The following is a 14,163-nucleotide window of genomic DNA, read 5'->3' on the forward strand; positions in this document are numbered from 1 at the left end:
ATGAGGCGCTCTTGGTGCCTTACACCTCATCACCTGGAAACTGTAGCGAGGAGTTTGACATGGGAAAGTAGCAGCAGCCAATCGTGTGTGTGTGTGTCGGGGGGGGGTATAGTGTAGTGTGTATGTGTGTATGCTAACAGTCGAGGAAGTATTGAAGCTCCATACTGGTAGTTTTAGCCCAAACTACATATTCACCACAATTGTATTCTTTCACAATTTAAATTATTGGCTACTAAACGGCAACAAATTAAATGCAAGAAGTGACCAAAAACACTTTGCTTCATCCATGGTAGCTAATCGTTTGTCTTGCATTGATGTGCAACATTCCTAATCAATACAGTGGTTTTTGGCAGCTTACTATTAAAGGGGCACTCCTCCAATTGCATACAAAGTTCAGTTTACTCCTCACGAAGAGTACTACTGAGTTGAATAGTTGTGTAATGTCTTATGTGTTACTGGAGGGAGCTTGTGAAAAAAAAAACAACTAATAAATCTGTTTTTGGAGCTTGACCCATTCTAGAGACTAAAGGTCAGGATATCTTTTTTCTTTGCTGCTATTATGCGATTATGACCGTTCCTTTTTAAATCTGTCTTTTGAGTGCAGTGCTAAACTGGAGTACCTCTTTAATAATAATAAACTATATTTATGAAGCACTTAAAAAGTTACAGTGCTTTACATGGTTGAACCAGTAGTCACACACTTCAGCATTAACGCTTGAAATGCACTAGCAAGGAGAGATTGTAAGTTTTCCTCGCTGACGGCCGCAGGACCATGTCATATTAATGGGACTTGACAAAAAATGAAGGAGACAGTGAAAGATTATGTATAACAAACAGCTTAGATTTGGCTAAATGAAGATAGCGTACTGAAATCATTTGAACCAGCGGCTGCTTGAAGGATTGTATGTTTTGGAAAATGATCATTAATAAAGTAGAATATGTGCAATTTGTAGTCAGTGGGCTAAAATAAAACATGCCAAAACACCAGTATTGTCTTTAAGACTTTGAGACTAAGCAGATCCTTAGTTTTTCATTTTTTGGGGGGGGGTGGGGGGGTGGGGGGGGTATTTCAGACTTTTACAAATGCTGGAAGAGTTTCAATGAATTGATCCAAATTGCCTCTTTTGCTGTCTTGTTCTCTTAAAGCTGAATGTATTCGCTTTCATCATCATATTTATAGACCTTTTTTTTTTTCATTGCACCATCATCAAGGGGAATCTAAAGTGATCAAAACGGTTACTGTTTCTTTTTTATATATTCTTCTAAATGGCTTTCTGCAACTCAATAAATATGTTTCTAATGGATATTTTTGCCTGTGCATGTTGTTTGCATCTTTTAACTGCTTTTGTGGAGCAACTGGATATATTTTCCCCCAAACAGCTCAACAGTTTTTTTTGTTTTGTTTTTTGGTATATACATATTTCTGTACACTGTATTTTCAGAATATGTAGTAAATATTTTTCATGTAGTCTTTCTGTTTAATCTCAACAGACATACACTACTTTTTATTCTTGCTTTTGTCAAAATGTGAGAGTGGGTGGCCTGAGCGTCTTTGCAGATGGCTTTTCAAAGCACAGTGTGGCCTTTTTTGCCACAGCCCGTATACTTATGGCTGAGTAGGCCTCATGTTATGCACTGTACATCAGGTAGTATGCTGTCTGTGTGTCACTTACTGTGTTTCAGAGGTTACAAACTGCAGGACGCTCACATTAAAGATGAAGGAGTGATTGAACTGAGGAGCGTGGAGAAGGGGATTTCCTCTCCTGCTCTGTGCTCTGTATCTCCTACCTGCAGAGCCAGAGGAAATCATTTTTCAATCCTCCATCCACCGGACTTCCTCCCTAATGTACTCTTCTCTTCTCTTGTGTGTTTATGTCTGTCCCACTCTGTGTCCCTCTCTGACTCACTTTTCTCCCAGACTCTCCTCATCCCCTCCTTCTCTCCTCCCCCATATTCTTTCTGTTTTGCAGTCTGTTCCTGTGTCATGTATTTCTTTCTCTTCACCTGCTCTACTCTGAGGCAGATCTTGTTTCATTGCTGTAGCCATGAGGGACCCATTGGAGACCTGCTGCGCGCGCGCACACACGCACAATAATCACAGTTCAGCTGCAGCCGTGAAACTTTCACTGACTTTCACACACCGCAACATCAACATAAACCAGAGAAGAGTTGCTGAGAACGAGCGAGAGAAGGCCGTCCAGCTGTGGCTGCTGTAAGTCAGTATTGGTGTGGGGTGAAAGAGGACAAGACGCTCAGGGCCCTTAAAGCGCTGCTGGTCCGTCCCATTCTGCTGTTAATGGGGTGCCAGAAACTTTCGGCCCCCACAAGTCACGCCTCACTGGTCACCAAAACCACCTCGCTCTGGCTACTCTGACTCAACAGATTTCCCGACCTCCACAGGGTGGAATCGAATGCTCCCTCCCCGCAGGAGGAGGATATTTGCCACCTGGGATCTCCCCGAGGCAGCTGGCTGGCTGGCCGGCTGGAGGCGGTCGTTCCTGTTCGTCGGCAGACAGGGGTATGAGCACGCCTGCACCTCTTCAGCCGGCGGGCCTTTTATTCTCTGCGACAGGTTTCCCGCCCCACCTCCTCTCAGTGGGATTGGAACGGAGGGGCCGCGACCCCCGGGCCTGAAATTCAAACTCCTCGTAAAAAGAATTGGAACGGGGAGAGAAAACACCCATTTTCCCCCTCTGTTTACTTATTGTCGGTTCAGCTGAGATGAAGGAAAACAACATTCCCTTCTTCACAAAATGTCCCACATTCTGTCAGTTTACCTTTGTGTCTGGATGAGACACACCTACAGGGCTGTCACGTACCTGTATCACTGCAGGGAACAGTGTGTTTCTTCTTGTCCTGTCAGCCGCTAAACTTGTAGTGCACCATGATCGTTTCTAGTAAATATCAATGAATATAGTTTCATAGTAGTTCAGTCAGCACCACATATCTCAACAAAAGAGATGGATTGTGATGAAATCTTGTACAGACATTAATGTTCCCTAAATTATGAATCCTGACGACTGTGGTGATACACTGGTTTTTACTGTAGCGTCACATCTGTAGTTGGAGTGTATTGACAACTCGGATTTCCATGACATTTGATTGAAACATTTATGGACCCCTCTGGATGAATTGTAATCACTGTGGTGGCGCCTCCACTTTTCATCTAGTGCCACCATCGGGTCAAAGTTTTAATTGGTACAGTACTGTGACTAAAGAACTAATGACATTATCATCTGCCTCAGCTGTACTTGGTGTTTTGTCTAGCAAATTTTAGCCTGCTAACACGTGAAAGTAATATGGGGAATATTGTACCTGCTAAACATCAACATGGTTTAGCAATGCCTTTGTGGGCATGTTATCATGCTGATGTTAGAATTTAGCTCAAATCACCATTATAACTCAGGTTACCCTCACATGGCTAATATAGCTGAAGACTCGTAGGTTTGTTGCTTAAAAAGTTACTTAAGCTACTATATGGTTAACTGATTATCACAATTTGATTATTCAACTTATTTCAGCTGTACGCCCTCAAAGGTTCAGTGCGAATTGCATGAAAGAGATTGCCAGTCATAGTTAGGTTTCTTCAGATAGAACAAAGATTCAATTATGAAATGAAAGAGATTGCCAGTCAAGTAATTAGGTTTCTTTTAGATATATTAAGAAATTATATAAATTATGTAAAACTATATGTTTTTTTGAATATTATTATTACTTTTTCATTAATAAACAACAGCCACATGAAGAAATGAAGTGCAACATGATGTCTCATTCTCCTGTAATACATTATTTTACAACTTGGGAGGGTTGGCTCATCTGGACTAACATACCAAAGTAAATGACGAAATTCTCAAACACCATCACATCTAGTGCATCAAGTATGACCTGACAGATACCAGGACAATGTAAGCTTCACTGTTTCTGCATCACAGTCCATTATAAACCACATAATATATTAAGTTTACAAAGGCATTGGCTGGTGAGGATCAAGGCTCCTCTCACTTTGCTTAATTAGATAAGCATGCAAATATTACTAAAATGTCTTTTTAAATATTTTGAAATACAACAGAAACACAAAGTAGTACTGACAGCCATAATTTCAGCTTGTGGTAAAACGCTGCAACGTTTTAATGGGCATTTAGCTTGTGAAAGTACAAATTACATCTTTGTGTGCACAGTGGGACGCAATATCCATTAAGTTTTTTTAATGCAAATTCTGAAAGTATTCATTTTTGGTCACTTGATAGGCACAGGTCTTGTTATACATCACCATTAGCACAAAACAAAACAACATACATGTTTTCCACCAGGGCAGTAAAATGTGAAGTTTAGCTGCTGATCTGAGCTTCCCTGCTGTTACCATTTCATTACCAATGATATTCATCAGCTGTTTGTCTCAGGAAGGTAACGGCACATTTCTGTCCACGTAACAAAGCCATAACAGAGGCTGGAGAATAACTACATTATATTACAATCCAATATTTTTTCTACCAGCACAGTAAAAGTTTAGCTGGCTGATCTGAGCTTCGATGCTGGAAGCTGCCCTTTTACTGCCAATTAGCGATCAGCTGATTCTCACGAACATAACATACAAAGCCAAAACAGAGCGCTGGAGAGAAAGAGAGAGATAAATACATTAGATTAATCCAACTAACATAACACCACAAGCCAAAGCACAGCGCTGGAGAATAAACCAACCCAACTAACAATAAATGTTTTTTCTACCGGTCAATAAAAGTTTAGCTGGCTGATGCTTCCATGCTCTAAGCTAACGTTACGGTACTGATCAGCGATTGTTTCGCTAAGTAACCGGCAAAGCCAAACCACAGGCTGGAGAATAAGTAGGCGCCATGAAATTAATCCATATTTCACACCACTGACAGGGGAAACATGTCACGGCTCTCTGTGATTATGGCCAGCTTCTAGCTAAAGCTCGCAACCAACCGTTTTCATTTGCATCGCTAAAGTCTGACAAACAAAGTTTACCTGTCAAGCAGAAAACAGACAACTTCAGCACCGCTTTGAAAACATCTGGGAAAATCCACAAAATCCGTGATTTCTGCCGTCAGCTGTCTGTCCCGACTCCGTCTGGCTGTCGGCTCTAGTGCTAAATAACAGGTGTGTGCTCCTTCATTTGTCCAAATGTCACTTCTCTTCTTACTTCTAATAAACCAGAAGACTAATCAGAGACTGTATATTACTATTAATATTAGTCCCTCTTCTTCTTCTTTGTAGGTATTCAATGTAGTGACGGGTTTCTACACTACCGGAATTACACAAGCAGAAGAAGAACGCCGTGATGACGAAACACGCTCTGTAGCGCTGTTTGTTCTTTTTTTTTTTTTATTAAGTCATGTTTATTGCAAAAAGGGGGTTACAATTCAGATGTGACTTATAAAGATATACAAAACAGTATTCAAATACATATATAAAACACAGATAAAATTGTATAAAGCTTTGCCAGGGGAAGCTTATAATCTATTAACTAGGCTAACTGCCTTTTTGTTGCTGGAGCCAGAAATCAAATTAATATAAAGCACAACTTCATGGAGAAAAAGTACAAAATTAGTTTTTTTTAGCGCTGAATTTACATTTATGAATGTGGAATTTTGCCAACAGAATTAATAATTTATAATAATAATTTATAATGAAGTACAACTTTTCTTTACTTTGACTTATATAAAAGCAAAATACAACATTCTTCCACAATAAGACAAAGTCTTTATAGATATGGTCAATGATAAATCTGCTGGGGTTTTGCCAAAATGTTCTGGTGTGTGAGCAATACCAAAAGAGGTGCAAAACTGTTTCTGGGTAGTGCTGTTTGTTCCTTGTGGGCTATGGTAGAAACATGACGACAAAATACAGCGACCTCCACAGCAGGGGGTGCCCGCGGTTATTTAGACATAAATGCCCCATGTTGTGTAGGCCTACTTTGCTCGCCCTTCCACATAATAACGCCTCTAATCACACCATGTGCTGATACTTTGCTCTATGATTTGTTTATATGAACAGTGATACAACAAATCTGGAGGACGCCTGCAGGAATGCAGCTTTGTAACGCTCAGATGAAATGTAAATTACTGCAGATTTATCTGCGCTTCATTCACTTGTTTGATCTAATGTGGAAACACATTGTTATGGATTTCACTGTTTTGCTCTTCCAGCTACAGTAGGCTATGACTTTGTCAGATTTGAACATTTTTTCAGATTTGGCCAGAGACCTTTGGACTGTGTGCTGGATGAGGGGTGTTCCCACTTGAAAAGGGAAAACAAACTTTTAAAGCTGGAACAGGCCCAAGAAAGGAAAGGCACCTTTGGATGGAGAGAGCACATGAAGAGATGGAGAGGAAGGACAAGCAGTGAGGTCAGTGACCTGTGCCTCCAGAAGGGAAAAAAAGAAACCTTGGGGGGAATTTAAAATATCCTTTAACTGTCCTTCACATCTGGAACAACCACTCCATGTTTTCCTTTCTTTCTTTCTTTCTTTCTTTCTCTCCCTTCTCTCCCTTCTCCCTTCAGCATCACCACCCAAAATCCAAACCACCCCCCGTCCCATCCTGATCTGAGCACTCTGTGTCTATGGAAACAGCTGTGGACATCCCTAAGAGCACCAGGACGTATACTAAAAATCCAAAAATGTCATATCTTTTTGTTAAAGGAAATTCTCAAAAATTCATTTTTTTTATTTTTACAAGGAAAAGAAAAACTCCTCAATATTGATCGTGTTCCTGCTGCTTGCCAGAGACTAAACCTGCGCGTGCGCAAGATATATGTGTGTTGGGCTTGCATGGGGTTTAACTGGGTGTACAAACACTGTCATGCTGCAAATCCCTCTCACAATGCCAAACAAGTCCATCACCATTGCTCTCAGTGATGGATGATGTAGACACACTTCTTAAATGTGTGGCTCTGGTTGCAGTGCGGTGCCCTATGCTGAAACTCTGCCACCTGCCTGATGACTTTACACTGGAATTCATTTTACTGAGGAGGTTATCTGATCTTTTTAAGAGAGGCCTGGCATTATTTCGCCCGCCAAATCCCTTTAATGTGTGTGGTATTGTGTGCTTAAGGAGTAAAACAAGCTTTTGGAGAGGGGTAATATTAGGGAAAGAACGTTGTATAACTTATTTAGCCATCTTTCATTCATCTTGGATCTCAAAAAGTCTATATATCAGATTTTTGTGACCCAAGCAGGTCTCTCTTCCCTCCTGTTGTTATTGAACTCGTCCTTATTATCTGACGGTACATTCCTGCATGTCATGCACCTCAGCTGTGTGCATTGTTGCCTTGTTGGTCGGTACTATTAATAGCACCGTGGCAGAGATCAGGGATCCTCCCTGCATTTGTCTCTGTGTGGAGAGTGGGCCCAGAGAGGCAAGCTAAGGAACTGTTTACCCAGCCTTTGTGCTTGGCGGGCCTCAGTGTTTGCCATGCAGGGAGTGCCTCTGCTGAATCGGAGGGTGGGTAGGTGGAGTGAGGTGGCTGGAGCTCTGCTGGGGGAAAGTGCGTGGTTTGAGGTGCAGTGAGCAGGGGTCTGTCCCAGGAGTCCCAACTCTTTCACTTACAGTACTCTCCCTGCACATCCTTCAGGCTTGACAGCAGGTGACACAGTTTGGTAAAGAGGCCAGGGCAGGACTGACTGGGCAAACATATGAAGCCTGCAGGTACTCACAATAAATCATGCATGTGCACCAAGAAGGATTTCTTAAAGGCCTACTGGGCACGAGGCCAGGGGGTCAGGGGGCCAATGTTTGAAGTGACTGTTTTATTGGAAAGTCAATCAAACAACTATCAAAAGATGCAAAACCACTTCAAAACACTACATAGGAATGCAAATTGACTACAAAGATACATGGCTGCATCTTTTGTAGTCGTTTTGTGTCCCTTTGTGTCTGGTTCAGTCTTGCTGTCTTGTCTTCTTATAACCAGTACATGTATATGTGTCCATTCATGTTTGTGCTGTCTTGTGTATGCACCTACAAGCGGACTATAGTGAATAACTCTACATTTAAGAGTAAATACTGAAGGACAGATGCCACTCGCCTGATTCCTCCACTGGAACACTTTACCAGAAATGCTCCATGACAGTCCTGTATGACAATCACTCCCCTATCTCCCTCCCTCCCTCCTCTCAGCGCAGGAACAAAAAGACATCTGAGCTATGTGGAAGAAAAATCACAGCACTTTGCATAGCGGCCAGCGCGCTCCGGTTTCACAAAGTCTCTGACAGGCGGAGCGGCGCGCTGTTTTTACGCATAGCCTCCAGTCCTGCGAGGCATTGAAGACATTGCTTAGTAGCTGTGTAGTAGACTCCTGAGAAGACACCAGAGCGTCTCACTCCCCGATAACTGGATACCTGTGTCCAAAGTAAGAGAGTTTTTATGTTTGTTTGTTAAGAGAAGCGCTTGCTTGGAGACGCGGACTGTAGCTGCGTAAAGACGTGACGCATGGAGTTTTTAAATTTAAGAAAGATATTTTGACCCACAGAGCAGCGGTTTTTCATTTTGAACTTCACATTCAAATTCGAGTACAACCCACTGACACGTAAAACAAGAAGACAACAAGACTTCCCTCTGCTTTCCTCCTAAATTGGAGAGCCCCTCCTTGGACGTTTTGATACTGTACCGACCTTGACTTTGCTTTAAATAGACGTAGAACAGTGAGACATTTCCCGCGGTGTTTATTCATTAACCATACAAGCTGTTTGGAGGCAAGACTGAACAGGTTAAGGAGGTAAGGAGAGGGGAGCCATGCCTGAAAAACTGGCTTCTTTCATTAAACGATGATTGGACGTGAGTCAGCGAGGAGACAGCACGGGTAGCTAATTGATGACAAATATCTTTTACATTTCGAGTTGGTTGTCTGTCCTCTCTTGTTCGCCGTGTTGGAGTGTTTATGTCAATGCAAACAAACATCTACCTAATTAGATTTTATATAGGCCTTACCCTGCATGCACCAGTCAGTTGTAAAGTTTATTTTCCCTGACCTGGACAGCCTACAGTTTCCCGTCTGCAAAATGTCCAGCATAACAAGTCATTCGGTCTCCTAATCTTTCTTAAAATGCACATTTCTGTAGAAACTGAAAGGCCTGCGCTTAAGATAACTTCACTGATTTCTACCAGTGTTTCAGGATCTTTCTTGAAACAATAAAGAGGTGACAGGTGAAGAAAATGAGCCAGGCTTTATTTCACACAGAGGCATCTGATTTTACAAACAGTTAATTCAGGAAATATGTGATTCAAAAGTGGGAAACTCCTCCATGAGATCTCATCCAGTGGTGATATTTCACTCAAACTTTAAGACCCATTATGAAACCTGAGACATTTTTGGATAATATGACTTTAGCTCGCACTTTAACAGTCTGTTTTTATTCACTAATCCACTCTCTCTGTTCTTGTCCAGGGTGTCGAGACTCTGCAAGAAGCCGTGACAGGAGACCGGCCAGAGAAAAGGGGATTTTGGCCGCGTAAAAAACGAGGAGGAGGCGCCTCTCGCGTTGAAGCAGAGCCGCTTTAGATGGATACTTCATGTTTGCTTCAGCCCCAGTGGAGACAGCCTGCTCTGAACACTTGCAAGCCGTGACAGTAAGGCGTAAAAGATGACACACCGCAGCGTATGGATTGCCAAAAACATGAACTGCAGCCAGCGTGGAAGAAGCGGCTCCTCTGTCATCTCCGGTGCGCACTTGGAGCAGAATGCGCACATGGCAGCTGGTAAGGCGCTATTCTAATTCTGTAAAGTTGTCTATATAGGGATTTTAGACAACGCCATATTCATTTGAAGTGATATTGTTGGATGTCTTTATGCGTAACGTTGCTGTGAAAGCAGTCTTTATGTCTTCATGTTTGCTGTGACAACACTGAAATGACTGATGTTTGATTTCTTTTAACATCGGTGGCTTTTCGCTGGGCTCCAAACTTCCCTGCACGCACCTGCCAGCTGTTTAGGCTCATCTGGTCACTGTGACCCGGATTCACTGTTGGACTTAATTTAGTGTTTATTGGGAGTGACATGCAGTCTGGGAGGAGGATGTTGGGGATGTGATCTGTGTTTTATAAAGTGAGGTTTAACAATTTATGGTCTGAAGTCTTTACAAGGTGGTAGAAGGCGACTCTGAATTATGGAACAATATAAATCAAAGTGACTTTGATTGCGTGAGTGTGCGCGCGCGCGCGTGTGTGTTCGTATGAATGAGGTGAAAGCCGTTGCAGTCAGGAATACTTCCAGTGTGAACCTCTCCTGTGGTGGGCTTCAAATCTAAATATGAAAGTGCTGGTCTCATACACACACACACAGCTACATACATTTCCCTCTGCTCCAGTACCTCTGAGGGGATCAGGAGCGGATCAAGTCTTTTAAGCTTCGGGTGTTTTGACGTGCTGAAAGTCGAGCACATTTCTTTGCAGTTTCAGATGAAACTGTGTTGATTGCTTCTGCTTGGTTTCCACAGATGATGAACTCTGGATTTTTTGTCTTTAGCACACTCACTTTTTCAGTTTGTGGATTCGTCCACTCAAAGATGTAAAAGAAACTACACGATGCGTCACAGAACTTTCATACTTGCTCTCTTACTCAGTGGTCCACTGACTCACTCAGTCATGTACATACAATGTCACTCATGCAGGCAGACAAGGCTCAGTCAGAGGACGGCAGACCTCTGATGTTCGGATCTTGATTTGGTGTTTCATATTTTTTCTCATTTCTTCTTTGCATCTCAAAGTTGTTGTACTTGATGAATCTGTGTGTGTGTGTGTGTGCGCAACAGACATTTTACATCACCTGAAACATGTCACACATCCCCAGCAGGCATTCCCCCACTAAATACCTGTAAAATGTGTGAAAACATGTTGTGAAACAACCTTGTTTTTCTTTACTGGTGCTGTTTAAAATCTGCAACTTGTTCTAAGGCTGAACATGAGACTATCACCTCTGCTTTAGGCATGTCACACTCCCCCGTCACGCTGCCACAGCTTTCACTTCCTCCAGCCAAAGGTCACGGGGTCATCAGCCCTACCGCAGGTCAGGTACAGTGGGCTGGCACGTTCTATTTACCAGCAGCCTCCTGATGTGTGGTCTGGTTTGTTTTAACTGGCATGTGGCTTTACGAGAGCTAGCTTGCCATTTGTTGGTGTTATGGGTTTAACTCTTTCTTGTTCTCATGCTGCTATGTTGCAAGTCATACTCGTAGAGAGTCAGTAAAACACTCACAAAATAAGTTATCATTATTACCACTCATTTCTATAAAGGCATCCTCATAAATATATTCAGAGCCACTGTGGCTGTAAACGGGCTCTGTCACTGTTTGTCTCCTTCACCCAGTGGTCTTCATTACTCACTAAGCTTTCAGCTGCAGAGCCTGATACTTCATACAGTATATTACTTTTATGCATTACATTAAAGACTCTGAGACATATTGAGGATAAATCCCCTGATTTTAGAAAATGTAACTCTGCAAGATAGCATCTTTCTCATCACATTTGCCAAGAAAAACACATGTACCGCATCCTACAACCTAGGGGAATGAATTGAAAGGACAAAAAATTCAGTTACTTTTGGAGCTCGTAAATATTCCAAAAACAATAAAGAACAAAATTCAGAACCAAATAGTGCAGTGTTTTTTCTGCTGTCCTTAACTATAATGCTGCTTTTGTTACTCTTAATTTGAGAAGGCATCATGTTGCAAGCTTCAGTCATTTGTCAGTTTTGTGTTGCTCGGCAAGACTTGGTGTTAAGTAATAAAATTAAAATAGCACAAAGTTTGCCTCAATGCCCAAGCTTTAGTATAGGCCTAGCTAAGAACACAGCAATTTCACCCATAAAAAGCTTTTCTGTTTATAGACACTTTATAACCAAATAAAAAAGCATGTTTATCTTTATTCAGAAAAACCCAAAAAATTACTCAAGCATATGTCCTCCTTATTGTTCACTCCCAACTTATCCAATGTTTATATCAAATATTATGCCGCTACTAACCAACTAAAGAGAAATATTCAATATTCACCCAAAACACATTTTCAGCACCTACAATACCGCGTGTCTGGATTAACTTTAGCTGCTATAGTTTAAATTATTGTAACTTACAGTTTTGTTTTTAGGTTAGCCTACCTAAACAGCACTCAATACCCTTATGACTCAGAGCTAGCTAACCATCAGAACATTTGCAACTTTATCTATGTTTTAAAAATAACTGCTGCTTTATTGAAAATGCCTAGTCTTATAATGCTATGTCTAAGTAATATTATCTACTAGCAAAGACCAAAAGCACCTTACTTGTTGTAATTGATTCTCCTCTTTGTTCTATATGACTCTTTAGAAATGTAGGCTAAGCTAAGAATGTAGATGTCCACAGTGTGGGTAAACTGTTGGCTCAACTTGAATCTGGACTATTACATATATTATTAAATTTTAGGAGCATTTAGAGTTTATTCTGAACATGGATTATTTTAACCAAAACTATAATTCATGATTTATTGTCCTGATATTGCTCTGTGTTGTGAGTATTCCAGTCATTCTATTAACCCGTTATAGATTGTTATGAGACATATTAACAATCAGATAAAGCCCTACATCTTGTAATATAACTTTAACTGTTCTGTAAAAAAGTACCCACTAAAGAACAATAAACTGAGGGCTGAATGGAAGTCTTGACACAAATAGAAAGTTGGAAATGCAAAAGGTTAGGGTGACCAGACGTCCCCATTTTTAACTGTGTGTTAATCATAGACTGTATAAGGTGCTAAGAGACCTGAAATCAGATTTCCTATGACTCTACATTATTTAACTTGCTGTGTGCCAACCAATCCAGTCCTTTTTACCTGTTAAAATTCCTTTAAATGGCCAATACAACCCATAACATGCAGTGTTTCACTTGCCAGAAAGTGATTGCAGCTTCTACTTACTGAGTATAGATTCTGCCTCAAAATGACTTTGTTTAATTCAGAAGCGTTATATTTGACAGATTATAATAATACCGAAATTGTCCCCCCTTTTTTTTTTTCATATGTAATAACATTATATTTTTAATGACATACTGACCACCAAACCAAAAATGTCCCCGGTTTTCATTTTAGAAATCTGGTCACCTTACAAAAGGTGAAATGTACAGATTGCTTATTAATAGGCACAAAATTATATGGCACATAAAAAGCATAATCAAACACAGTGACAGGCTTCAGTTGTACAAGCAACCCATTCCAGCATTTTGCTCCTTCCATAGCAACACAGTGAAATATTAAAGTAGAGCACAGTCTTTCCCGATTAGTGGAAAACTGTCATGAAAAGATGGATGTGTGGGCTGTGCAGGGAGTCTTGTCTTCAGCTCTGTCTCAGCCACGGTGTGTAATGTTACTCAGGTTGTTTTGTCCCAGGACTAATGGAGAGAGTGCAGCGAGAGAGATTGATTATGCAACCTGAAGTGCCACAGGGCAACTTCAATCTGGAAGTGCTTAGAGTATGCAGCGAACCACAGTGATTCCTTGAGGGCAAATTGAAGGAGGCATGATCTGACAAAAAGGAATTTCAATTTGTTAGATGTATTCCTTCAGACAAATGCTTCCCATGTTCCTTCTGTTTTCTGGGTCCATGCTTTTGTAGCCGTGGACAATCTCGTGTAAGTACGCTGGGGGAATAATTTCTGTCTCTGATCTTGAATTGTTTTGTTGTTGTTGAGCACTTTGACTTCTTCAAGTTCAAACAGCTTAAATTATTTAGAACAAAGCAGCAGTTAATACTTTTGGAGCCGCTGATGAAACATAAAGCAAACTCCTGTCCTTATCGGAAAATCTCCCTCCTTAAAACAACTTTTTCTCAAAATACAGAAGAATGTTAACTAGCCCAGTGCTGCATTTGTGTCTGTGAGAGCGCTTTTTGATACAATAAGCTGTATTCATCTGAAATTAGCAGGTCAGATTCATTAATCATAGCGTTTGAGGGCCTGCTTTGAACTATCAGGCCAGGTCATTAAACCCAGTCTGTCTGGGGCACAAGCGGGCGACACGGAAACACTTTGGAGAGCGCTGGTTCACCCACAAGACACACTAATAATGACCTCTGTGTGTGTGTGTGTGTGTGTGTGTGTGTGTGTGTGTGTGTGTGTGTCACATCTTGTATATGCTATGCTCCTGGTTAACTGCCCAGCTGAACTGCTTGTACACACATCAC

The 14,163-nt window shown here is 41.3% G+C and overlaps 1 protein-coding gene across 3 annotated transcripts in view; it reads left to right on the top strand.

Annotated features, from left to right (window-relative positions):
- Nucleotides 1-5,913: 5,913 nt before the first annotated feature.
- The window catches only part of LOC123971869 (glial cell line-derived neurotrophic factor-like), a 21,606-nt gene continuing 13,356 nt past the window's right edge, over nt 5,914-14,163 (top strand). The window contains exons 1-4 of one of the 3 annotated variants that reach the window (XM_046050896.1): nt 5,914-6,075; nt 6,211-6,367; nt 6,523-6,620; nt 9,406-9,716. In XM_046050896.1, the coding sequence (XP_045906852.1) occupies nt 9,602-9,716 (115 nt within the window). In that variant the 5' untranslated portion in view covers nt 5,914-6,075; nt 6,211-6,367; nt 6,523-6,620; nt 9,406-9,601. Of the gene's footprint in view, nt 6,076-6,210; nt 6,368-6,522; nt 6,621-6,643; nt 6,776-7,593; nt 8,371-9,405; nt 9,717-14,163 lie in introns of those variants that run through there. The other 2 variants (XM_046050895.1, XM_046050897.1) reach the window with 2 other exon arrangements.

The sequence above is a fragment of the Micropterus dolomieu genome, linkage group LG06 (genome assembly GCF_021292245.1).
Source record: "Micropterus dolomieu isolate WLL.071019.BEF.003 ecotype Adirondacks linkage group LG06, ASM2129224v1, whole genome shotgun sequence".
Lineage (NCBI taxonomy): Eukaryota > Metazoa > Chordata > Actinopteri > Centrarchiformes > Centrarchidae > Micropterus > Micropterus dolomieu.